This window comes from Bombus huntii, chromosome 3, assembly GCF_024542735.1.
Source record: "Bombus huntii isolate Logan2020A chromosome 3, iyBomHunt1.1, whole genome shotgun sequence".
NCBI classification, from domain to species: Eukaryota; Metazoa; Arthropoda; class Insecta; order Hymenoptera; family Apidae; genus Bombus; species Bombus huntii.
The window spans coordinates 13,108,611-13,135,829 of NC_066240.1; the positions used below are offsets into that span (position 1 = coordinate 13,108,611).

The window sequence follows — 27,219 nt, forward strand, 5'->3', positions numbered from 1 at the left end:
TACGTTGCCAATTTGGAATTTTGGTCCTCTTTCTCTCAAAAATTTCTAATTTTAACTTTTGATGGCTTAGAATTTAACTTTGATTATTTTAAGGATCGTTAATTTTTTATTTTGGGGATTTCAAAGTCAATAAGTGGAATTAGTGATTCCAAAAATCACGAATTGGAAATTTCAGTCAGGGAAAAAATTACTAATTTCAAATATAGGCAAGTTTAAAAATTGCCAAAATTTCAAATCTCGGTAATTTTTTAAAAATTGCTAGTTTAAAATTTTGTGATTTTAAGAGTCACTAATTTGAAGTTCCGAGTATCTTCAAAATAGTTAATTTGAAATTCTATTTTCGAAGATTGCTATTTTGAAATTTGCCAAATTGAAATATTAGATGATTAAAAAAATTCAAATTGATTTGCAATAAAGAAAGGTAAAGAGTGAAGGGTAAAGAAAAGATTTGAAATCTCGAGGTTTCAATTCTTTATTGAACTCTTAGCATTATACTGAACAGCAGTGCAATGTTTGCTCTTTGGCTTTGTTCTCTCAACAGAACAGAGGGAACATTGACCGCCAGCCGACTCATATACGAATAACACACACAGTCTTATGTAACAATAGTAATGAATATGTGTTGTACAAGTTTCTCCTCGTCGATAGACTTTATTCAGCGTATCAAGAAGTCCGATTAAAAATGATTGATGACTCACCAGGCACTAGATAATAGGCATTCGAAAAACACAGCAACTCGTACGGTATAATATTTTTTTCATTTCTTTTTTCTCTGTATATATATATATTTGTTTTAATATTGCTCCATCGATGGTAGAGTCAATTTGAAATGACATTAGTACGAGAGATCAGGCCGTTACAGGGACATGAAATTTTTTTTCAAAAAGATCAGCTAGCAAACAATCAGAAGAAAATGCTTGAAGAATGCGATTGTTGATCATCTTTTTTAATAACTATTAATATTATTCTGTTGAAACAATTCCACGAAAACTAGAGAATCATCTCTTTTTTCTATTTTTTCATTTACAGGTATTGCATTATACAATGACCTCCTCTTGTTTCTACAAAGCTGATACAGTTTTGAATAGCCTGATATGTTTTCCTTTTTTCCTCTTTTCCATACTATCTCAACAAATGTCTAATATCACAATTACTCCTTCTTTTCTCTCAATCCGTCACTGTACATCTTGCGACCAGACATCTCTAATATGACTCTTGAGGTAGAATCTTGATCCAAAACTGACCTTGCATCTTGTTCTTCTTCTTCAACTTCTGGAATAGGACCGACACCCCAAACCTCACAGTGTTTAATCCTAAAATTCTCCTTGCCACTGAGTTGCACATAATTCTGGAAGGTTGTGCAGGACAAGCTTGATTTTCCAGTTCCATATTCACAGTCCAGCCATAAACCTGGATAATTCAACTGTCCTCCCATGAGCAGCCCATTAGGCATAGTTTGTTGATGAAGATTTAAGTACTGGAAATGGTTGTTGTATCCAGTGCAAGGAAATGTAAGTATATCTGGTTCAAGTTTGAATAAGAAGGAAGATTGGTTTCCAATGAAATTTGGTCCAATTCTCCAACTATCAGAGGCAAAACCTCCAAACACGTGGTCATCGGTGTCCTGAAGAATTAAAATAGTCGATCCTTGCATGGTGATTCTTCCAAGCATAGTGGAAAATGATTCTCCATGCACTTGACTGGAAAATAAAAATCTCCATTCGTTGCGAAGCTCATGAGGCAAACTGAGATTTAAGAACAGAACATCGCCCAATCCCAGAATGCTTGGGAAATGTGGTATATTCTCCAAACCCTTGCAACCTGGCAAGAGGTTCAAATCGTTTATTCTACTGCTTGCATTCTTGTCTCCCTTTTTCTGAGAAACCAAGAAAAGGCACTGAAAAACGTGCGATTGTATGATATTGAAGGTAGTTGTTGTAGAGAACCAGTTCTCTACTTGTTCAGTGGTCAGTGTCTCACCATGTTTGACTAGATCTACGCACAAACTTCTGGATCTCATCCCTATTCTCCTAGTGTTTACTGTGCAGCCAATGCTGCTCCATGTTAAGTAGTGTGCATTCCCAGAGTTTTTTTGTAGTCTCAAGTAGGAATTAATGGTGGCTTGAAGATATTGAAGGAACGTTGTAGTGGGTATTTCATGTTTCTGCTCCTCTTCCGAGAAGCCATTGAAAATCAGGCTAGTCCTCTCCTCCGGACTGCCACGTATGGCAAACACATACAATCTCCCAAAATTCTCTCCGTTTATGGCAGACACTCTCTTTCCTGGTTCATGACAGAGGAACCTTACTACAAATTGCAGTAGTACATCATCCAAATGACTGGACCAGTGTTTGAATATATCTTCGCGTTTTATAGAGCCTGAACTCCGGGACATGGACTTGAACAGATTCTCCACCAAGGTCAGCTCCTCCGCGGAGAGGATATTCGCGGATGAAGCAGAACGGCTCGAACCATGACCCATCTGAAACAAATCGATTACTTTCAGAAAAATCGTTCCATACAACTGTCAAAAAATAAAGAAAACATTCTTGTGTAAACATATGACTATCAAACAATCGATCTACTTTGCATATTTTCCAATTCATTGCTATTTACGATAATATACGTCGCTAGATTTAGAAATCACTGGTAATCGTAAGAAATTGGAGAAAAAATAAGGATTTACAAACCTTTCAAACGCGAGGAGTACTTTCCACATCAATCCATATACGTCAGTTTTCCCAGTGAAAACTTCGATTCGACACGAATCACGGTAATAGAAGTACGCAAGTACGCGTACTTTCTTTCAGAATGGATCACCAAGCATCTGAAACAAAGTTCCGAAACGGAACTCGTGCGGTCCGGGAGCTTCCCCGAGCCGACACAATAAATAAGATATTTTGAGGTTAGTCGCAAGTGCAAGTAACCTGCTACTAGTGCGCTCACGGTGCGCCTATCGACTGCTCTACTCGCGCATGTGCAGAGTAAAGTTAAACGAAACCTCCCACCCTTAACCTGCAACTTTCTATCCGGAAAAAACGAAATAGCAGGGGAGCGTCGCTTTCCCGGCGTTAGAAACTGGATTACCTGAAAAAATTCAATTACCCGAGTTATCTACGTTTTATTCCAGTAAAGGAATATTAAAACATAGAGAGTTATTACATACTGAAATTACCTACGTTGATTTCGTTTCTTAATAAGCTTAACGAACGAAGATCATCTCGCATCTCCGGAAACGTTAGTTGTGTTCAAAGAATCTGAGAATCGAAGCATCCTTGTAGGAAACACTGTAAGTGCTAAAAATCAAATTTCTTTAGGACAAAGAGAAAAAGTTAGCTGACTTTAGTATTTCGAAATTTCATTTGTTTATAGATAGAGATATACATTTACAGAAGCCAAACTAATCAACTCCACTTTTTATTAATTTCTTCAGTCTGTTATATGAGTATACGAGTAATATCTGATTCCCATACTTCCGTCAGTTTACTTATCGCAAGAAAATCACGCGGATAGTGATAAATCTCAAGGTAAATTTTAAAAAAGGCGTTTTTAATATCGTCACTATCCTGTACTTTTCAATTGATAGAGTTGATTAATGTGACTTCTGAACTGCTCAATCATAAGAAATGTATTAAAAGATCTTTTTATTTTTTTACATTTATTCACCATCATTCATGAAAAAGAAAATTATACTTGTAGAGAACTCTGTATTTACCACCTTTTAATTGTAAAGAAAACTAAATATGCCATTCATTTTTAAATTTACAAATCCTATAAGTATAGTAAATTAAAAATATATTTATTTAATACTTTCTTTTCATTTTCGAGTAGAATGCATTACAAAAGCGTATTTTAAAATATTCCAAGTGATATTTGATGTACACATATTTTAACATCGTTTGAAGTAGCACTTAAGTGTTCTTTACTCGTTCGTGCTACCTATTAGCATTACTGTTAACTGCAATACTTGAAAAGTAGGGTTATTTAAGTGAAATGAATTCATCAAATTCGTTTATAAAAAATTTTTAAACGATTTATATTTGAAAACAGATTAATTATCATAATTCAGTAGTGTGTGTGTATTATTCTATTCCTGCAAGTTATTTTGCTATTTATTTTATCGATACTTATGTAATATATCGCTACTGACTCAAATAACCTTACCATAAGGTTATTCGAAGCATTTTCTCGTTTTTCATAGTTTTCTTGCTGGACTTAAAGTAAGTATATACATGACATTCTTTCGTTATTATATTGAAGATTAATGGTATTTCTTAATATACAAGTTTGATTACTCTGTGCAGAGATTTACTTACTATACTGCAGTATGTATTCCCATTGGCAAGTAAAACATTTTTTATTAGAAAATAGGCAAAAATTGTTTAATTTTGACACTTGTGTTTTGTATAAGGATGCTTCGATTATTTCGATAGTTTTATATATATGATGTGGAAGCGTAAGGACGATTATTAACACTCGAATAATGGTCACCTACATAGCAAGGGGTGTAAAAAAGCCGATAAAGGGTCCAACGCGTTCTAGACCATTAATAATAGCAAAGGAGCGACTCGAGAGCATAAATAATTGTTCCGGGCCCCATAAATAATCGCTCGTCGTTCCAACTGCGCCGTGTCGTTCATCCTGATTAATTACGCCGAGCATACTGCGTCCCATAACGAATTCCATACTCTGCAAATGTTGCAGAAAATGCAAGAAAATACAAGATGTAAGAAAATATTAGAAAGTATAGGATGATTCGCAAGCTAATTGATACACACTGGATCATGAATGTATTTGAACACATACCATGAAAAACATTTATGTCCATATTGTATATACTATACATATATCTTGAGATTTCATTATTATTATCATAACGAGATACAAATATCATATTGATAAAATTTCAAACCAATCTGAAATTGTATACATTTGTTTACATAAAACAGATTATATATGGATATATCAAGACATATTATATGTTATGTATATATCGTATGTGTTATGTAAAACATTTTGAAATTTCATTAACGCAATAATGAGATAACACTGCCGTGATTATATTGATACAATTTCAAGACAATCTGAACTTGTATATCTTGTATGTATTAGATAAAACGGATTATTACTACACGTGTTATGTAAAACATTTTGAGGTTATGTAATCATAGTAATGAGACGAGACTGTTACGATTATATTTGTCAAATCTGCAATCAACGTGAAGATGTATGTAAAAGTTAATTAATGAAAAAAGATATTTGTTTCGATATTTGTTACATTAGTAAAAAGAAACTTGTATATAATATGAATAATATATTAACAATAGTCTTAAATATACAATTAGTACTAAAGACAGTTTCATTGGTATATTGTAGTTTATTAATATAGCGAATAATCGATTGTTTAAATACTTTTGTGACTCCTGCAGAATATACATTTCTATCAAATATTTGTTTAATTTTCTGCATGTATTTTCAGATTCGTCTCAAACTTTACCAATACAGTCGTAATAGTCGAGTCTGGAATTTTCAACTGTTTCATGTAACACATATAATATGTTCCATGGATATCGAAATACTTTCGTGAGCTAGTGTACTTGTTATTATGCTTATTTAAGCGCGTAAAATGGAATCGAATCATTTTGTGCAGCTGATCTTCCGGAAGGTAGCGGATGTCCGTCGAGAAAAGGAGCTGGCTGAAAGGAGGAAAAACGAGCCGCAGTTAGATCAAGCTCAGGATCACCTGGTGCGCAAAATTTTCTCGAGGTAGGGACAGATTTGTTGCCTGTCAAGCTCGAATGGATAACATCCGATCCATTCTATTTAAATAACTAACGCCTCTCTTAGTGTTCTCTCTCTCATTCTCCAATGAAAAAATCAAATTTTATATTAGTAAAAAAATACCTTTGTTTTCTTTACTTAAAAAAAATCTTTTTTAATTTACAGGTTTCGTTGTGATTTTTTTGTTGTCGAATGAAGAAGCATTGCGAGAGGTTACGATGTTACAATTAGAATTAATTTTGGTGGATACGAATTCGTTCGTAAATAAATCAAGGCATCAACCATATGCACTTATGAACTTACGTCTGACTATGGAGTTCTGTTACTACTTAAAGCATATCTTAACGAACGTTTGAACAGATCTTCTTTAAACTGGATAGTTATTAAGGTAGCTTATTTAAAAAACGAATACGTATTCACGAGATAATTAACGTTAGCCTCGATTCTCTGTGATCACGTGAAAGGCCGTGCAGAGTGGACAGCTGGTCTGTATTCGCAAATCCAACAGGCTGACGAATATATGTATCTTTTTTTTAAAGCGCAATCTCGCTAGGAATATCGAATGAGAGAACAAGGAGCGAGAATGGGATCGTGTGAACGATATTTTCCCTCTTATACGTGTGTATTTCAAGCCTTGTAAGATTCATTGCTCGAAAATCATACACGGAAAAGAATATAAAGAACAAGAAAGTCCTAAAATCTATGAAATACACGCGCATAAAGATACAAGAAGAAACATTCGGGCGCCAATTACAGACTACTGAATCAATAACACTCTTAACTAACATTACAAAAAGCGAAAGCACGAGCGTGAAAGAGCGTGTGCGAGAGGGAGGGAGAGAAAGAGATTATGTTAGCACACATGATTGATGATTATATCAGTGCAAAGAATATGAGAAAAAAAGTAAAGAATTAGAAAATTTTCGTATCGTATGCTGTGGTAAATTATTGTTGATTGTTGATCGTTGCTTGGCTGGCCTGTTGTCCGTAAAGGTTCAAGACCGACGGGGATGCCCAGATCGGCGTGAGCAGGGCCGCAAATGGACGGTCCCAGCAGGATTCCGACGAGGAGCTCACCGTGAACGTCCTGCCGCCCTGGCCCAGTTTTAGGCAATTTCATTTCTTACGTATTTATTTATCTTTCTTCATTCTTTTTATTGCCATCTTTGCTACTTCTTACGTACACTCTTATATTATTGATTATTATTACTCTATATTTATATTGATTCGATTAATTATTCTTCTCATTATGATTATATTTAACCATCGTTATTATAATTGTATATCGTTATATATATACACATATATATATATATATATATATAATTATTATTATTATTATTGTTCTCAACTGTGATTTTTCTCTACATACATATTATATATACATGCATATATGTATATATACATATGTACATACATCTATCCCTAGATATATTTATATTTTTAGAAATGAAGATCACACAGACAAGGGAAAAACATGATAACTATAGTTTTTGGTAGTTTCTGGATTTTAATGTCACTTTATGTGACTTAAGCAGGAAAATTTCTGATATGACTGGAAATAGAAATAAGCTGGTAAATTAAAGGTGCATGTCTTCTAAAACTGGCTAATTAATCTAAAAGTTAAATTAAAAAGAAATAAGTGTAAAATTAAATTAAGCGCAAAAATGATATTTTTGAAATTATAAAAGGCATAAAAATAGCACATATCATAGATTTTTAACATAGACTTTTAACATAGACTGTTTCCCTGTGAAAGTGTATAATTTACAGTCAATCAAAATAATTAATATACGTACGTAAAAATATTTAATTATCGTGTTCTTCCCCTGTAGTCGTCAACTGTACGACTATAATTATCGTTACTATATATATGTATATATACATATTTATACGGGTCGATCTTGTACATGTATAGCTGCCTAAATTATTTATATATCACGGATGAGCAATTGTTGAGAGAGCGTGAACGTTTTTTACGTGGAGATTCGAGAAACAGAAAACTTTTTTTTAGATCGACACGATCCACCTCGGGACGAGCGGCTTACCGGCAACGATGGACCGTGCAGAATTTTTCTATATTCCGATCGCGTGTATTTGCACGTAACCGTGAAACCAAAAAAACACGTCGAACCAAAAAAAAAAAAAAAGAATTTTCGTATCTAAAAGAAAATTGAATCGAACGAATGCGATCCGCGAAACCGATCTTTTTTTATTTGCTCTTCTTCTTCTTCTTCTTCTTTTTCTTCTTCCTTCTTCTTATTCTTCTTCCTCTTCTGGTCGTGTCGTACCTATTTTATGCAATTCGCGCGAACGTCTCCTCCGGGGGCGACCGATACGCATTTTTCTCGAGAAAAAGGTTTCGAAGGGTATCACGGATGTGCAATCGCTGTACACACGCTTGAAAGAGAAACTGATATGTATTCTCACTCAGCACGTCTACGAAGTAACCTGGGTAAATCGAATTCCCATGTCTTTTAACTGGAACCCTTTTACGCCATCTTTTTACCATGTACCTTTTTCCATTTATTATTTTTCAAACATTCTTCTATTTATATATATATATATATCTCTTTTGTTTATATTGTGCAGGATGTCAATAAGACCCGGGCGATTTTACATGTTGTGAGCCTAGATATTGAGACAGTGAAGAGGGTTCCTGTGCAAAAATATCATTTGAGGATTAATTTTCAAGCTAGAAACAATTTGGTTTTAGGTTGGTAATACATGCATTACTGCGTAGATCACATATCTGTCGCTCTGAGACAGGGCAAACTACGTGAGGAAAATGTGGTGAGGTTAGATAAGATGGATACAAAAATTTGCTTTCTGAAAATAGATAATACGTGGGCGATGTTTTGTAAGAAACAAATATAATTTAGTTGCTACGTTAATTTAACTTCATTAATATTAGACTGTATAACTTATACCATTGGTATTTTTTAGATGTTCGAGAAGGTGACGTATATTTAATAAATATACATATATTTCATTCGAGAATTAAATGTAGAGATAGTTTTAATGTGGAAATTGACTAACAATATGTCGAACTTTAAAATTACTCTTGCATAAAGCACAGGAAATATGACTCATCAATTTCAAGATGTTTTTAATCCCGAAACTAAAAGGCAGGACAATTTTGAGAAGTTAAAAGGATAGACTGAGAAGGATAAATCTACGCAGCTAACGGTGTATTTCTAGCAGAGAATTAAATTATTTGTAACTTCAAACATAAGGTTCAAGCAACAATCTTGTGCCTGAACTTTCTTCGTTGATTTGTTATTCAAAAATTACACCATGTAAACAATTCTCGACGTTCTTATCGCTCTATATGTATCATTTTTTTTTCTTTCTTTTGCCCTAATATTGTCGTACCGTTCTTTTTGTCTTCGTTGTCGTCCTTTAATAATTTTGGTATAATGATATTTAAATGATGAAATCGATTTGCCCAGGAGTCGCATCGTTCATAGATGCGTACACATCACCCGATGCCATTATATTCAATATTTGTCATTTTTAACGATCACTGCAGTTCTGACGAATGCTAGAGTGCTGTAAGATATACGGCTTTAGAGGGTTATGCGCATTTTTCTCCCACCATAAATATATATACGTATATTATATATTCTTAGTGGAACCAGGATTTGTATAGAGCAAACTCGAGGGCTCTCTGTTTCGTTCAATTTCGAATCTCTTCTATTATTTAAGAGCAATTTTACTGTTTTATTGCTTGTTCTTGATAAAACGGCACAGCCGCTAACGTTAACAGAGCGATATGACGTATTGAGAGCAGAAATGGACCAAATCACATTTTTTCTGAATGTGAATTTATTACATTGGAATTTATTACATTAATACTAGAATTACTAAACCACTAGTATTTTTTGCTTTTTACGATTACCAAAAGCATACAACTGTTTTCCATAGTATTAACTTTCGATATTATTTATTTTTATTGTAACAAATATGATCTATTTTCATCACACTACTTTAATTCCAATTAATTACGTATATCATATCAAAGATCGGTAGTTATATGTGTTAATTTATTGCACTGAGCTGTTTTAACTCTTAAAAACTGTTATTGGGTGAAATTTCTTTCAATGTTACTTCCCCTAATATTGAATAGTAATAAAACATTTAATTGTACTCTGAATTCATTGATTTTTAAAATGGAAAAAGAATAAAGTGGTGCAAAATGTCATGATACTACAGACGTAGCTTTTAAGTATGAATCATGCAAAAGTGTAAGAAATAATTCATTGTTTCCAAATCAAACCAGATAATACATTGAAATCAGTTGTTGCATTGAATTATTTGCATATATATTTTAGACAGAGAATTATCCAATTTGTGAAGTGTTAGAACTAGTCCACTTTTTCTCTCAGTACTTCGCATTTTTTTTTTTTTTTGTTCTTTTTTTATAAGAACTAAGAAGTCTACGAATCCGTTTGAAAGAAATACCAGAGTCCTCCATCGCGCCTCGAGCATCCGATCCTTTTACGATTTTATGCAACGCCGAATGCATGTGACGTACACACTCTAGGATTCAAGTTTCTCTTTGTCACCTGTATTTATATATATACATATATATGCAATATGTATACGTATATTTTAATACATATATATATGTACATATATATAACGATGCCAAGTAGCTGCTTGAAAAACTGCCAGACTGCCAACGATCCTCTAACAATTATTCGAATTTTTATCTAACTTTTAATCGACCGTTTTTTTTAGAAACCTCGACCGTGGCATGTTATCGTGCATGATAGATTCGTAGAGTACGTTTTTAATAATGATACTGAATTTAGAACGAAGAGGTTAGGACGAACGTGGCGGTATACGTTTTCATTTTCTTTTCTATCTTTTTTTTTCTATTTTTTTTCTCTCTCTTCTCTGGCCTTATTCCGATCGAGTGGTGCGAGTTGATCGCTCGATGGCATTCCCACAGTTAATCAGGCAGCTCGTTTACCATTTATACTACTGTATCATCTAACGTTGCGTCGATGAACCACGATTGGGGCCGAATAGAAATTCCATCGTGCGAAATCTCATCATTTACCTGGTTACTGCGATTTAGAATTGCGAAAATTTGGTTGCTTATGATTTTTTTCTGTTTTAGAGGAATATTGAAAGATTCGTGGATAACAAGAAAATATTTTGCCAGCTATATTTTCGAAAATCTGTGGAATAAATTATCACAATCTGATTATAAATTGGTCACCAGCATATTGGAATTGTCAGTATTTTACTTGGTACTTTTTTTTGTAAGATTAACAGATTTTTACATTAATTCCTAAATTAGGAAAATAATCTTGCAAGATCCTATTTTAAATTTCTTAATGTTTCCAGGAAACTTTGGAACATCGTGGACAAAATAGAAAGAAAGACGCGTCTGATCACAGATTGGCCATCATTGTTGGAATTTTCAGTGTTCTGCTCGACACGATCTTTAAAAATGTCCTTTTCGTGAGATTAGAAAATTGTTACTAATAGAAAAATTGTCTGAGAATATTGTACATTTCGTAATATCTCTAGAAGACCTTGAAAGATTCATGAATAATAAGTAGAAAAAATATCTTGGAGCCCAGCAGAGGCAAATTATATCCGACCATAAACCGACCACTTTCACCGAAATTCTCTGCCTCTCACTTGGTATAATAAACGAATTAGATTTTCCTGGAACTTGGAAATTAAGAAATACCTTCTTCCTTAATTTTCCAGCAAATTTTGGAACATACACATTTTGTAAATTCATATTAACCACGGATCGGTATTAATTACATAAATTAAAAAATTCTTGTTAATAGAGAAATTATGTAAGAAAAATTCTATTCTATATTTTCTTAATCCACGATCTTTCATTTTCTTTGGCATTCTTTTAGAAAATCCCGCGGGAAGAATCCGCTTATTTTCCCAGGACAATGAAACGACGAAGGGAACAGACTGATACGCATGCCGAACACTACTTTCCTATTTACGTACTCTGATTTCTTATTCTTCGCTCGTATCCCATCAGAGTACGTCGGTGGATAACCAGTAATTTAAACTTTGATGCTCTCAACGGGCGAACGGTATAATTACGGATCAAGCACGAAATTTCTGAGCCGGCCAATCCAGCCTAAAAATTACCGTGACAACGTGTCCCGACTTTTCATGACGGAAAATCAGACACCACGATTTCGACCAACAAGAATGTCGTCCTGTGTCTTTCACCACGAAACTTTCGTTCAAAATTTCGTCAATCAAATACAACAGTAAATAATCGAATTATTATGATCAGATAAAAAACAATGACAAATTTTACTTCTTCGATTTTTCAATAATTTTGACAAGTTTCAAACAAGTAATGAACAAGTTTGAAACAAGTAATATCTCTCTTTTGGTCGAACAAAGTGTTAGAGGAAAAAGATGAATGATTCAATATTTTGTGTAAGAAAATTTACAAATTTTCCAGACATATTTATTCAAGTTTCAAACAATTTCAAAATTTCCGAATAGATCGTACTAATTTGACGGATCATTGTGCACAGCCTTTGTCCTCTCATAGTTCCAAAATTATTTTTGCTTTTGTACCTTCGTTGTAAATTGTAACATGTGCAACATTATTTTTCTTTTCATTCCCATATCTACTTATGGCCTTTTCTTTATTTCTTTTCTCAATGTACGTATTCCTAAGTGTATGGTATGTTTCAGTAAGAGCTTTATTTTATACTTACCTTTTTCTTTTTTTTCTTTTTTTTTTTGATAGGTACGAGGCCACAATCGGTTCATCGACGCTGCCAGGTTTTCCCGTATGTGTTATCGGCATCTTATCACCACCGAGAATATTTTCTTTCGAATCCCGTAGGCACATCAAAGTAGGTTGCTCGTGAACACCGCTGGAGCTGTCTCCCTTTTTCTAGCCTCAGTAGAACGAACTTGTCTCATTTGCCACCAATAAAAAAAGCGGCACCAGTAGCAGAGCAAAGAAAGAAAGGACGACTGTTCTTCGTCTAACCAAAAATAATATCAACACTATATATGTAAAATGTACATAAATATCTATGTATATATCAATTTATATATATTTTGCATATATACGTATCTATCCTTTCCAAAAACCTGCCGCTGAATGATGATTATCGATCACACACGATCGAGGGACAGAAAAGTTTCACAAAAGTTCAACCTAACCTAAAAAAGAAAAAAAAACGAAAAGAAGAAATACGTACATATGTGAAACTTTTGGATGTAAAAAAAAAGAACAAATTTAAATATGTACTATATTATTCTCCTACCCATGATTTGTATACACCATGTAATCTTATTATTCCCCCCTTTATTTAATTGATCGCCTAGTGAAACTGGCCTCTTAATCCCAGTAATGTAAATAGACAAAAGCAAATCACGTCGACACGACTAAACACGGGCGTTCTCGCTCTCTACTTTTTTCTATCCAGGTTCCGCAGGGAGAGACACAATGCTGACGTGGAGAAAGGAGACGGAAAAGACGGGAAGGATGGGAAGGAGGGTGAATCCTCGCACGCCAGGAAACTCTCCACAGCGGACGAGAACATTGCTGTTAAAGGACGGGCCGGGAAGTGGGGACGACTCTTAGGTAATTGAAAACTACCATTCCATATACTTTTATTCTACATATTCACAAAGGACATAACCTAACAAACACGATGATGGTACCCCGCTGAGGGTAGCCACCCACATGATAATCTAACAGCTAAAAAGTTCTACCAAATGTCCAAACTGGACAAATTGTGAATGTAAACAATTAAATAAAAAAAAATTCTACATATTACATGATGAATATCATTAATAGTATCAAACCTAAGCAATAATGTTAGTAATAAACCTAATCTATAAACTAAATATATCCAAGATCCAATGATACCAATTGAGGCTAGAATAGCTGTTTACAATGTTGTAGAATATTTAAATAAAATATTTTAGCGAAGTAAATCATCACAAAAAGCCTGAATTTTACAGGAAGCTCCAGCCTGGACTCCGGAAGCGAGACGGGAACCGGGGTAGATACGTTCAAACGATCCTTAAGCGCCAGGGACACCCGTCCCAGTTCTAGTGCCGGTAGCAACAAGGTGTTCCCAAAATTCGGTAAGCTGACCGGTACCATCGAAGAATCAGGTGATGCTGAAAACGTGAAAGAGACGCAGCAACAGCAGCAGAATGCGGCAGATTCGAAGCAGCTCCAGCTTCGCCGACTGGAGAGCTATGACGATGGACTAATTACCACTCAGCCGAGCCACGATCGTGAAATCCTAGCTGCCGTGCTCGAGGTGAAGGTTGATCTGAAACTGGAAGTGCAACGAGTCAATCAAAGATTAGCAAAGATCGAGGACATGCTGCAGACGCTAATGACAAGGCTTCCTGCGGCCACTCCACCGCAGCAGAAGGGCTCGAACAATTTTTCAACGGGTGGTAGCGGCGGTTCCTCGCAGATTCAGCCAACCAGTCAACCACAAAGTGCTTCTAGCTGTCAACAGGGTTCCCAGGCTACGCAAACACCTGGGGGAAGCACAGAGCAGAAAATTTCTATAGCGACTGCATCCACGTCGACGACCGAAGGTTACAGGGAGCAGGGTACAACCACAGAGAGAAGCTCCAAATCCCAAGAGCATCATCATCATCACCATCACCATCATCAATCGCAACAGTCTGACAGATTGAAGGACAGTAGTAGTGATTATAAGACTTCCTCGAGGGAAATGAGTAAAGAGTTGTTAGAAAGACTGGCCCAAGCGTCCACTTCCAGAGGGGACGATGGTACATCCCTTGGACCGTTGATTTTGAGGAAGAGAAGAAGCAAATCAAGGAACAAGGGAGCTGCACCGCTGGCACCGTTAGCTAGTCAGCCTATTAGTCCATCGGAGGCGACAGAGACCACGCAGATGCTCGAGTGCACGGATGACAGGGAACAGAACACCACCGCGACAGACAGAAGCGACAGGTCCGACAGAAAACGGCCTCCGCCCAGACCTAGGGAATACTTGTGAAAGTTCTTAAGGCTCCGGACGATCGTCTCGAGGCTGATATTCTGGCGAGAATCGCTGGAACGAACTGCCGTTCTCTGGAATGATTTTGTTAAGGTTAGGGTTAAGTATGGTGCAATTAGATGTGACTTAAGAAAGTTTTATGTGGTTGGTTAGGATCGTCGGAGCTGGTCCTATTCTAATCGATGGAAGAAGGAAAATAGCTATTTGGAGGTTATCATAATCGGAAAGAAATGGAAGTTGTGTCGAGGTTAAGGTTTCTAGTTTCTTTAAAGAAGAGAAGGACGGCTGTTTCAGCGAACTCTTTTCAACGAAATGAGACGAGTGTACCGGTAGAGTAAGCTACCTGTAAAATTTCACCGCGTACGTTTTAAGGACATGCTGCATTTTCGCTACTCGCTTCGCGTCTGGTCTTTAGCGAGCATTCGTCGGTACGCGTGAAGAACGAATCCGACACGGGGAAAAAAATATTGATTTTTGAGGTTATGGTTCGGGGATTGTCGTTCGAATTTAATACGAAAGAAAAAAAACCAAGAAATTCTATAAAAGAGGTTAAAAAAACACAAGAGAGCAAAAATAAAAGAGGGATGTGCCGACGAAACGATCCCGCTACTATAATGCAACTTGGCATATTTTTGCATGGCCAAACACGCGATTAAAAAGCAAAAAAGTAAACCAAAGAAAAAATATATAAAAAAGTATATCGAATTATATACTGCTTGCGACGGCTTTTTCGAGACATCGAACGTTTAAACGAGAGGAGGATGGAAACTAACAAAATTCAGAATACTCACGTTCTAATACGTAAGGTAACACACACTGTAATCGTAGGTTTACACGCATCTTTAGGGGATATCAGCTAGACTCGTGGTTGCGCGCGATAGATTTTAAGTAACTAAAACAACCAACAACAACAAAAGAAAAGAAAAGGAAAGAAACGATAAGCAAGAGAATGAGAATAAACTATATGAAACGAAACGAATAAAAAAGAATAAAGTGAAGAGAAAACGAAGAACAATATATACATACATATATGTATATGTACTCTTGAAGCAATTAGAGAATCGTTGTTCACGTTCTTCGTTCATTTTTAATCATTCCTTAATTAATTCTATATAAATTGAATGAAAAAATTGTTAATAAACGGTCCAACTATAAAACGAACAATGCTACACGATTCTTTAATTGTTTGGAACGGTTCAGGCTCGACGACTAATTATTATAAGAGCGTTGAAAATTTTGAGAAAGTAAGAGTTAGTATAGGTAGAGTATCATGATGTTCTCTGCATTTGAGTTTTCGGACAGTCGAGCTCTGTGATTAGAGGCGAAAGGCGTCGAGACGCGTTGCCAAGTCGTTTATCGTTGCATCGCTATCGCTGCACCATGGTGCCGTGTTCTTCTTTTTTACCGTTTCCCCTTCTTTGTTTCTCCCCTCTATTTCAGTCGATAGGTTTGAAAAAGCGAGATTCGCGAACGTTGATCGATGGCTTTTCGATAGTTTCGTCTCAATGAACCGTGTGTGTATGCTTTATGTACGTATGTATGCGTGTACATGATTAAAAATCGATTACAAGTGCGTGAATTTGTGTGAAAATTAATCGTGACGATATTGGGAGGACATTCATTGAATATTTTAAACCTCAGAGCTAAATTTGTTTCACCAGGTTTGAGGTTAGGTCGTTTGTTTTTAACTTTAAGTTTAGTCACTTAGATTTTGCTTATTGTGGTATGTTCACTATATTTTTTTCAGTTTAGTATTATCTCATCTTGTTTCTTTATCTTTCTAAAAAAAACATAGAGATCCTACAATAGATTTAGATGAAAATGATTTGAAAATTAATACCGGAGATGCTCTCATGGTCACCCTTGCATTTTTCTAAGCTTCCCAGCATCAGAAAGTATTCTCACTACCCTCTTCAGGAGACCTTGCCCGTAAAGCGATTCGTGATCCATCAACCTCTTAAACGTCTCAAGACAGATAATAAGAATTGAGATTATGAAGCTATTCAAAGAGAAAGAATTCAAGGTACACCAAGAAACCAGTTCTCGTAGGTGCCTAGAAGCTACCGACAAAGGTCATTCTTATCTTTTTAAACGTGTTAAACAACATACTTCTCCTCGTTCCTCCAGTTTTTCTATTCGATTCTTAGAAAAAGAAAGAAATATAAAATAAAATTCAATGAAGACGTTTAATTCGATAATGGTTCCCGAAACCCACCATGACGCGACGATAATGAATAATTATAAATTGTTAAAAGTCAATTCGACCACGCCTCGAATGGCTGCATTTCCAGTGCAGCGGTCGCGCGAGATTTAAATATTAGCAAAGCAAAATATAAAAAAGAACGAATGAAGTATAGGAAAGGAAAAAAGCATGAAAGAAAAAAAAAGGATAAATAAATAAATAAAACTCTCCATTTTGATCGAACTTGAAGTGCTGCAACTTACGGTCGCGATATTTCAATAATGACAAATGTCAAACGCCATTACGGAAACTCAAAGATTCCGTGTACTTTGTTACATTGCAGAACATGACCTAATCCCGCGTTCACATGGCATTCACAGAAGCCAAACAGCAATATTAGGTGTATATATATCTTGTAACTACGACACGTGTATATATATTCATACATACATATACATATATATAATATACATAGAAAAAAGAAGAAACTGATAAAGTTACGCGTGGTTCGTGTCAACGCGTTTGCAACAAGAAAAGGTTAAAAAAAAAAGCAGCAAGAAAATATCATATCGCGATTATTCTTTCCTTTTCCTCTAATTCTTTCTCGGTTTCCGGCGCAGCTTTCTGTTTCGAGAAAAACTTCGATTCGACAACGAGAATATTCATATATATCACCCACGTATGCATACATCCGTATATATATACACACACACAGAAATAGAGACACACATATGCATATGTATGTTGTATTTCTGTTGCTGCCGCCTCGAGAAAGAACTTTGAATAACACAATTCTGAAGGACAATCAAAGATGGAAAGTACTGATCTCACGAATAGAGAATTGCGATTAATCGAATAAGCCTCTGATAGATATATACATATATATATATTTCGTTAGCTTAAGCCGACATATATAGATGAAACGATGCGAACGAAGGAGCTTTTGAGGTTACATATACATGTATATCATTTTTCCACGCCGCGATTCCCCTCATGTATCTATATTGCATATGGCGGAACATATGGTTGCATATGGTTTACCTTTCTTTATTTACGGTCACTATAGTAGTATGTGTATAGAAAGTTAAATCGTTAAAATGTTAAATTCTGTGAACTAACGAACCAAGCATTGCTTTTTGGCGTTATTAATTAACGAATATCGATCATTCGCGTAATATTATCCGGATTTGAACGCAATTCAGATTAAAGGGGAACCACGGATCGTCGAGACCCGAACATACCACTGAACGTTGATCCACGACGATTCAAAATGAATAAATGAAAAACAAAACGAAGGGAACACGGGCAAACGCGCTGACAGGGATATCTACGCGTGTAAATACTATAAATATTAAATAGAAGCGAAAAATATGGAAGAAAGAATGCGAGAATGCCTGTTTGTGTGTGTATGGGGCATGAAGACGAAGAGCGTACAAGAGTAATGCAGAAATAGTTCTAATTTCACGATGTTACCGAGAACGAGATGAAGAAAATGAAGAGAAAAATGTTGAATTATCGAGCAGTTACGAGGACTTTGTTAATTAGGTTTTAGCAGCGGTGACGATATAGCTGGCTCTATCGTAGTTTCTATACACTTTAAAACGAACGCGAAAGTTTAACATGCCGTTGAAACGTTTACAGCAGCTGACGCGCGTCGATCGAGAATTATTGTCGGGAACGGTGCGCCTTGCTCCTTTTTAACGCTGCATATCCAGTCTATCGGCCCGACGTTCCAAATCGATTTACCATTTTCATACTAACCTTAAAAATTAACCCTTGCCTTAACATCGGATCATACTCGTGGCAAACATTATAGTCGTAATTCAATAAGGGATATTGTACTCGTAATGAAGTTTGAATACTTTAACAATGTTTAATCTAACTGCAAATTATATATAACATATCCATAACACATCATCTGACATGGTGCTACAAAAATATTCATTTGAGTATCTACTGAAAAGATCATAAGGCAAGGAGTTAATTTACAAAATGCTTTTTTTCAATCTTATAAAAATTTCGACGAAAATATTTGAAATTCCGCAAGAAATATTCACTCACGCAATTTCAATTTCAGTTTCGAATTGGCATTTTAAAATTTGCTAATACTGGCGATATTGGAATGGCGGGGAAGTGGACTCGCTCTGTTCGCTATCCGAGAGCTTCTCTTCTCGCGCACGTATCCTCGTCTCCGTCGGGCGGTTCCATTGGTGACCGGTAAGTCGACCACCAAACGTATCCGTAAACCGTTGCATCGAAAATATCGAAGACTGACGACGCGTTTCATCTCCTCGATAAGCCCAGCGCCATATTGGTTTCATAAAATCCCCGATTTACATTCCATTCGGACTCGCCACTCGTGATGTTCGACAAAATCGAAACATTCTAGCACCAGTTCGCAACGAGCCAATTTTCAACGCGACGAAGCTCGAACGAAGCCGATAACAAAGTCACGAATGATCGAGGTGGACGACATATGATCGACTTATTGGTCCGTCATCTTGGAATCGTTGACAACGCGGTCTTTTTGAGTGTTTCGCCAGTGTGGATCGATCCGCGTCTCTGGTAATTGCAACGACGAACCTCCATCACGTATTTTTCCCGTGGAACAGTGTGTGTATGTGCAGTGCACATTGTGCACGGAACGATTTCTCGAAGAAAATCGAAGATGACGGAGGTGGAGGAGCGCAATTGGCGTCCGCGTCGAAGCTAAATGCCGACAAGGCGGGTCGTTGTCGGATGTGGTGCCGCGAAAACAGGCAACACGACGAAAGAAGATATGGTAAACATGTGATATTACAATTTTTTATATATCAGCTACTTTGCAATAACGGATTATCGACGTACTCGAGTGGAGAGCGTCGTGACACGGGTCGTCGTCGTCGTCGTCATCGTCGTCGTCATCGTCATCATCGTCGTCGTCATCGATTTGTCAACGACGAGTTTACGAACGAACGAAAGTTTGTCTTTATTTCTTTGTGAAACTCCCGCTCGTTCGTTTCGAAAGAAAGGAGACGAGCGGATGCCTCGTTTTTGTTTGAATCTGATATCTTAATCTTTCTTTTCTCTAAAATAAAAATCACAAAAACGATATGAAAGAATGACAGATTCTTTTTGTTGAAAAGAAAAAAAAGAAAGTTATACGACGACGACTGTGATCGCCGCGACGATCGAAGAAGCCGTGATCGTATCGAATTTTTTGTGAAAATGATTAAGAGAATCTATATAGTAGCTATCCGGCGGAATAACAAAGAAATAAAGAAAAAAATATATATATATTATTATGGTTATTATTATGATCATTATTATGATTACTATTAAAACAAAAGAAAAGGGGGGTAAACAAATTTTTGCTATAACTAACACTTCGTCCATTTTTCTATATGGGCAATTCGTTGCACTGTAATCAAGTCCTCGGCCTTGTAAATTCTGTCCTTGTCATTTCCGAAAACTGCTGTTCGGTAATCGAACGCCACGAAAAATCGATCAATCTCCAGTTACCATCGCTCAGCTTATTCGCCAATCTTTTTTTTTATCCTCCGGAAGAAAATTCGTTTCTCAATCAACGATTTTCAATACTTTAGATTAATATAATGCTTTTCTAATCGATAGAAAATGACTGTCTAATGAACAATTAGCAAACATAACCTCTCTTGGTTACCGCAAAACAAAGCTTCACGCTCCTATATATGACGATATGTTTCTTTTATAAATCGAAACGCCGTTGTTTTACAAAAAAAAAAAAAAAAAAACACGTCGTATTTGCAATTCTGTAACGAACAACAGCGTATCACAACGTTGTACGTAAACCAAGAGAGTGTTCGTAATCATAAACTTTCCATTTTTCTATCAAAGACAAAATGGAACGAAACGAAATAAAAGAAATCTGTATCGTGAAACGATCAGATGATCGATTGATCTTCATGGCGTTGGAAAATCGACAGGAGCCGAGCTGTTTGCGAACTCTTGTGAGAATCCGATCGTGCGATCTCGACGCGACTCAGAGAAGACGAAACGCGACGAACGAATGGTCCTACGCGAACGCTCCTCGCCGCGTTCATGTTCTTGTTGTTGTTTTCAATTCGAGCGATCGTCGACGATTGATAACAACGACGAAAGCTCTCCTTGAAAGGATCTAAATCGATAAAATCTCTAGCTTCGATCGAGAATAAAAAGCTGCACTTTCTAAGAGCAAAATGCTTACGATCGTGATCATCCTTCGAGCTCAATCGTCTTTATTAAAGATAACCTTGAAATCTTCTCTCAAAGGATCGATCTACTACAGAATTCTGTAAATATTGAATCTTTTAAATCAGTAATGCCCGATTCTGATTAAGATTGCTTAGACTTAGACGATATTGATCCTTAAGAAATTGTATTGATTGCAAGGTTATTGCAATTGTATTGCATGGTTCTTCCCTATAAAAGGTGTAGACAACGTGAAATTAAGGTTAGAAAGCGATGAAGGACTTTTAAGGGATCATTTAAGATGAAATATTAATTTAGGAAAATGGTATTTGAACAGCGCCACTGACGATTGAATCGAAGTATCGATGATGAGGTTAAAACTTGAGGAGCTCTTTTGTTTTATGCAGATACATGGTAAAATGAAACACCAACCGTGAAGACTAACCAAAATTTCGAATCTACCGTGGTCTAATGTTCACTGGTCTTCCTGATCTTATTTTGCGAAGCGTGGAACGTTCGAACGACGGTCGGAAGCGAAGGGTCGATCAAGGAGTTCAGAATCGGCGTCAACGATCGCTCAAAAAACCACCGAGACGAATATACTTAAAGAAAAAACAAAAAAAAAAGACATAAGATAAAAGATGAAAAATCGTATCGTCGAGAGATCAAATTGTAGCATCGAACGAAGCCTGGCTAGAATACTCAAAAGAAAGCTGCTTTCGAACTTATAATAAAAAAAGATTAAAACTTGACCGAGCTCCGCTGTTCTATTTGCGAATCGATCCTTGAATCAATCACAATTTTTCCTTCTACTTCTTTTTATTGCTCATCTTTTTTCAGTGTGAACTTACAACTAATATTATATAATATATGTTTTTCCTTTCTCCCTCTTTCTCTCTCTCTCTCTCTCTCTCTCTCTCTCTCTCTATATATATATATATATATATATATATATATATATATATATATATATATATATATATATATATATAAAGAAAACGAACACAGCAAAAGTTTCTTAAAATGTACAAAAAAGTATATAAATTATAAAAATCATGATACAGAGCAAGAGTTCCCAAGAGGATAAACTAAATCAGACTGAGCTGCTCAAAATAAATGTAAATAGCATTTCCAGGAATGTGCGAAATAAATAGAAAATAAATAAAACATGTTGAAAATTAGAACTCCACGACGAAGTTGTGTTCGTTGAAATGATTATGATTTTATTAAATTTGCATATTCTGGTTTCTCCATTACATGGATATAGAAACCAGGATTCTTTATTTCTTCCAAAGGTTTAAAATCGCCGTAGATAGTGTGCTTGGCCCTGTAATGGAACGCTTCGTCCAACATGTCCTTGAACACATTTAACCTGTGTGGATAATAGGACAGTCTGAATTCGCTGACTTGCTCTTCCTCTTCCTCCCCTTCATCCAAGGTTATCATATAATCCAAGGTGACGATCGCTGGTTTTCCCGAAACGAATAGTACCGATGATTTAATGTTTGTTGTGCGTTGACTCTAAAATTCCATAAAAAATGGTTCTAATAAATATTAGATTACAAAATTTCATGCGCCAAAATTGAATCGTTTGAATTCGAGGGCCCAAATTTTCAATTTGAATATTTTTAATTTGAATGCTTTGCATTAGAGTATTTAAGACGCATCTATAGATGGAATTTTGTATATAATTTTTGAAAGAAATCGAAAATTTATTTGTTTATAGACTCGAAGTTTCTGAAGTATACTTACATTGTAATATATGCATTTTGCCGGTACATTTCCAGTATCAATTATATCATCATAATTTCTGTGATCAATCAGCAGCAAACCACCGGGTTTCACGCAGTGTTCAAAATTCAATAATGCTTGCCTACAGTCGATAACGAAGTTGAAAAGAAAACTCTTGCAAGCTACTAATACATTAATACGGAGTAAGATATATCAATATTACCTTTGTTCTCTTTGATCTCCAAAAGTGTCAGGCATGTGAGCAAAACTATTCCCCAAGCAAATTACTGCATCAAATCCATCTCCTATTAAATGACGAATATCCTTTGGTAAAGTCAACCAGTTCGCCTCTTCAATCTCTGCAGAACACCAATAAACAAAGAATTAATACATTGCCAAGATATTCAATTTTATTACTCTTCTCTCAAATTAAAAGAAACACTCAAAATCTTAATTTTACATTAACAAAAAGCAAATATTCTCGATATAATTCGTCAATTGGATCCTCAATCTTTTGGATACAACAATTCCTTTATTTATAAACATGGCATATCACTTCTATTATATATTAATTGTATCATATCTATATCTGCAAAAAACGAAGAATGACTTATTTTGCAAGATATAAGATACGACAGCTGACATGTTAATATCAACTTGACTTTTAACTTATAACTTATAGTGTAAAAAGGTTGGGTCAACAATAATTCAGTATAATCTTCAGCAAAAAAATTGAAAATAAAAACAGTTAAACAATAAAAACAGCTATGCGAAAGAATTGACCTTCGATAAGGTATTAATCTTTTGCACTTTGTTGTGATAAGCAATAACGGTTTACAGTACACATAAACGTTCGAACAAGGAGAGGAATATATTGGGTTAATGATTTCATCATATAGTTGCTTCTCTGTATTTCTCTTGACGATGGAAAACTATGAAATGTCGCGTTATATAAATTACGAGTCATAGTTCTGATCTGCTTCTGACGCGACGTATGCAGCAAATAAACATAGGAAATTTCACCTCAATAATCGCTAATCGCATACGCACTAGGTCGAACCATGAACTTTGCGAAACTAACAACAATTCAATATTGATATTTCAGTTAATTAGCTAATTTCATAATAGTAACGAATTTCATAATCTACTATAAAAGAGTAATATCATTTGCGATATAAATTATTAGCTAATATTAGTATACATACATACATACATACATATATATACCTTATGGTATTGAGGATTATAATCGAATTTATTAATTTATCCAGTTACCGTTAAAAACGATTCGCGTTTCAGATAAAAACATTAATATTAATCTCAAGCTGAAGTAATCTTTAGGAATTAATTTTCATTTATTTTCACTTATTCAAAAAATAAAAAACGTTTCCATTCATAATATGTTACTTAGTGTACGTTCGATTTATTTTGCATTCATTAATATTTTAAGTTACTTTCGAATAACTATATTCGTTGTTCTGAATCAATTTATCCGAATCTAAAGGATTTTTTATACCAACAAAAATAAATAAAATATTAATGAATCCAAGACGAATAATATTCTATATTATTCATTTGAAATAAATGGAACACTCCGTATATACATATATTCCACGGTAAAACAATATTTACCCCAATTGTCAAACGCTTCCTCCTTCCTGCGTTCCCATCGTGCCTTCAAAGCATATTTTAACATCTTATCCGAAGCGTCTACACTGAGCACTTCGAAACCCTCCTCGAGTAGCATCACCGAGTCCACACCAGTCCCGCACGCTACATCCAAAATTTTCTTGCATCCCTTGTCTCTCAGCATACCGACCAAAAAGTCACGATAATTCTGAGTTCTTTGATTTTTGTCGCCTATAAACACTTCCCATACTTTAGCTGCTCTCCCGTCAGCATACTGATCTCGAACACCTTCGGCAGCTGTACCTAACGACCTCGTGCGAAATATGGAATCCATCTCTTCTCAATTTTTTCAATCACAGGCACTGAAAATGTTTTCATATAAAACATAGTAGATTGAACTTGGTTATTGGATTACGTCATTGATTCGCGATTGTGAAACATACGTAGAAGGTGTTGATTGATAGATAGACGTTTTATCTACAGACGGATACATTACTTTTATCTATTATCTATTAATCTATTATTGTTTTTAAAAGATTTTTATGAAGGTACAGTGGAAGACGAAAGAAAGTTTGAAGGATATGCAGTAGAAAAATATTACAATCTAAAGAAACAAGCTATAATTGATGAAAAGAATGAAGTTATGAATAGATACATTATAGATGACTGTTATCAGCATGATAAAAAATATTTAGTACAGCGAAGTTACTATTAATGTAATGTAGTTATCATACACAAATATGAATCTGGAATTTTCTTCCGTCCCCTCCAGTATACAGTAGCAAATTATTATTATTATTATTATTATTGGATTTAGAATTATCAGAAATAATGTAGAGATATGAAATGATTTTTATACATTTATGGAAAATTTAAAGATGTAAAATATATGATATATATATATATGTATCCCATATATTTTTACATCTTTAAATAAATGTGTATATATATATATATATCTTTTTCGATATAAAAGACGTCCCAAAAGTAACGTACTTACATCGTACAATAACCTTATCTAAGGTTTAGATAATTCGACTATTATTTATAATTAAATTAGGGCAAATCTATTACGAAAATGTGACGAATTAATGATTCATCATAACTGTAATACGTGATTTAAATATAAATCATTCAGAATTGCTATAACTTCTCTATTTATTAAACAAAATTTTAATATTTACAATCTTATTTTATAGTTTTATACATATATCTCTTTACATTTTTTCTAAATATTTTACCGAGTTATGTATTAATACGATTCCTATTATTATTTTCAACAATTACATTGCTCGATCTATTATCTATTGCTCGACTATATTACAGAATATTTCGCAAATTATCTTCACTATAATGCAATAAAGAAAGAACATGCAATATATCATTTAAATTTATGAAATTAAAACATATTATACCTTCTGAATAAATAAACTGCAATTTGTTACTGCCTAGACGATGATGGGATTAAGATAAAAATATTGTGATCACCACGAAAGATATTCAAGCGTGAAAAAATAAGTGAAGATGAAAAAGTAACAACAAAACGAATTGGAAATTAGCATTAATGATATGAACGCTGTGATAGAAGCACACAGAACAACTGAGCGATGATAATGGATGCGTACAATATATATGATCCTGTGTTCACGAGCTTGCATGATGCAATATTTTTCCCGCTTTCACTTGAAACGATTGATAAATCATTATGACATATCATGATACGACAAAATGTTCATAGAAAAGTAAAAAATAGAAGTTTCTATTTTCATGTCATTGTTACATGATATCATATCATCATTTTATCAAATTTTCACGCGTTTCGTTTTATTTATTGATACCTCATCAAAGAAACAGCACCTCAAAATATGGTGCAGCAACATTATTTTGAGAACAATTTTGTTATTTATTTATAATTATTTCTTTAACTAAAACGATAAATAATTAACATTATTTAAAGATAAATCTTTTTTACAGGTGAGGATGATCGTAGATTGTTTTGAACAAAGTAACAATTTGTGGTGTAAAATTCTATAATTATTTTGTCAGAACAAATTACATATAATTCGCATACTTATTTCTATATTAAACGCATGCTAGAAGTTTCCGTTAACCTCATCAGTACCGAAAAACGAATATGTAATCTTCAATAGGGATTCTGGTAGAAATTTTTAAAAGCATACTTCAAAGGTATAATATATTATATTTGGAAGTTCTCGAGAATAACAGATTCTTTGCTAAACACTAGATGATTGTGCAGTGCTTTGCCATGTTTTTTGTTTTTTTAGTGCATAATAGCAAATATACAGTGCCAGACAGAAACATTTACGAAACAAAAAACAAATCCTACAATGTAGAGAGGAGAGTCCATTGAATCAATTATTCTCAGTATGAAACAGTAAAGAATTTAAGTACTAAATGCTAAAATTTAGTTTTGTAAAAAAACTAATATTTAGTAAATTCCATCTTATTATTATCTGCGTAAAACATAATTTATGTTTTTAATGAAAATTAGCCTTGAATGTATGAGAACTTAATGATCATTCATAGAAAAAGTTATGTGTCAAACATATTACAGATACAATACTTTTATTGGTAGACTAATTGGCAGAAACACTGTAAAATGGCAGTTTCTTGTTTCTCGCAGATAAAATCTTCCCTTTTACATTTAATTCTTTGATTCTATTCTATTCTGAA

At 34.7% G+C, this 27,219-nt stretch overlaps 3 protein-coding genes and 2 long non-coding RNA genes across 18 annotated transcripts in view; 2 read left to right on the plus strand and 3 right to left on the minus strand.

Moving 5' to 3' along the window:
- The window catches only part of LOC126863453 (potassium voltage-gated channel protein eag), a 157,562-nt gene extending 135,645 nt beyond the window's left edge, over positions 1–21,917 (plus strand). For 8 of the 11 annotated variants that reach the window (XM_050613637.1, XM_050613638.1, XM_050613639.1 and 5 more), the window contains 4 exons: positions 5,651–5,766; positions 6,775–6,891; positions 13,230–13,387; positions 13,771–21,917. In XM_050613637.1, coding sequence (XP_050469594.1) covers positions 5,651–5,766; positions 6,775–6,891; positions 13,230–13,387; positions 13,771–14,795 — 1,416 coding nt within the window. In that variant the 3' untranslated portion in view covers positions 14,796–21,917. The remainder of the gene's footprint in view (positions 1–5,650; positions 5,767–6,774; positions 6,892–13,229; positions 13,388–13,770) is intronic. The other 3 variants (XM_050613640.1, XM_050613641.1, XR_007688864.1) reach the window with 2 other exon arrangements.
- Positions 455–4,726, minus strand: LOC126863500 (MTOR-associated protein MEAK7). Of its 2 annotated transcripts, none has more exons than XM_050613750.1 (3): positions 3,180–4,726; positions 2,691–3,087; positions 455–2,482 (listed from the first exon to the last, which is right to left on the minus strand). In XM_050613750.1, exon 3 carries the CDS (start codon positions 2,480–2,482, stop codon positions 1,151–1,153), a length of 1,332 nt encoding a protein of 443 aa, XP_050469707.1. In that variant the 5' UTR covers positions 2,691–3,087; positions 3,180–4,726; the 3' UTR covers positions 455–1,150. The 2 variants fall into 2 exon arrangements, with proteins under 2 accessions (XP_050469707.1, XP_050469706.1); XM_050613749.1 differs by having other exon boundaries at positions 3,176–4,726.
- On the plus strand, positions 8,502–9,090 carry LOC126863535 (uncharacterized). The gene is made up of 2 exons (XR_007688896.1): positions 8,502–8,641; positions 8,728–9,090. It is a non-coding gene; the product is annotated as an uncharacterized LOC126863535 (long non-coding RNA).
- LOC126863536 (uncharacterized) lies at positions 11,140–13,222 on the minus strand. Its single transcript, XR_007688897.1, has 2 exons — positions 13,068–13,222; positions 11,140–12,963 (listed from the first exon to the last, which is right to left on the minus strand). It is a non-coding gene; the product is annotated as an uncharacterized LOC126863536 (long non-coding RNA).
- Positions 20,715–27,180, minus strand: LOC126863512 (glycine N-methyltransferase). Of its 3 annotated transcripts, none has more exons than XM_050613790.1 (6): positions 25,941–27,180; positions 24,969–25,002; positions 24,529–24,887; positions 23,120–23,255; positions 22,918–23,038; positions 20,715–22,686 (listed from the first exon to the last, which is right to left on the minus strand). In XM_050613790.1, the coding sequence occupies exons 3-6, from the start codon at positions 24,857–24,859 to the stop codon at positions 22,381–22,383; spliced, it is 894 nt and encodes a 297-aa protein (XP_050469747.1). In that variant the 5' UTR covers positions 24,860–24,887; positions 24,969–25,002; positions 25,941–27,180; the 3' UTR covers positions 20,715–22,380. The 3 variants fall into 3 exon arrangements, with proteins under 3 accessions (XP_050469747.1, XP_050469746.1, XP_050469745.1); XM_050613789.1 differs by having other exon boundaries at positions 24,954–25,002; XM_050613788.1 differs by lacking the exon at positions 24,969–25,002.
- Positions 27,181–27,219: the final 39 nt, after the last annotated feature.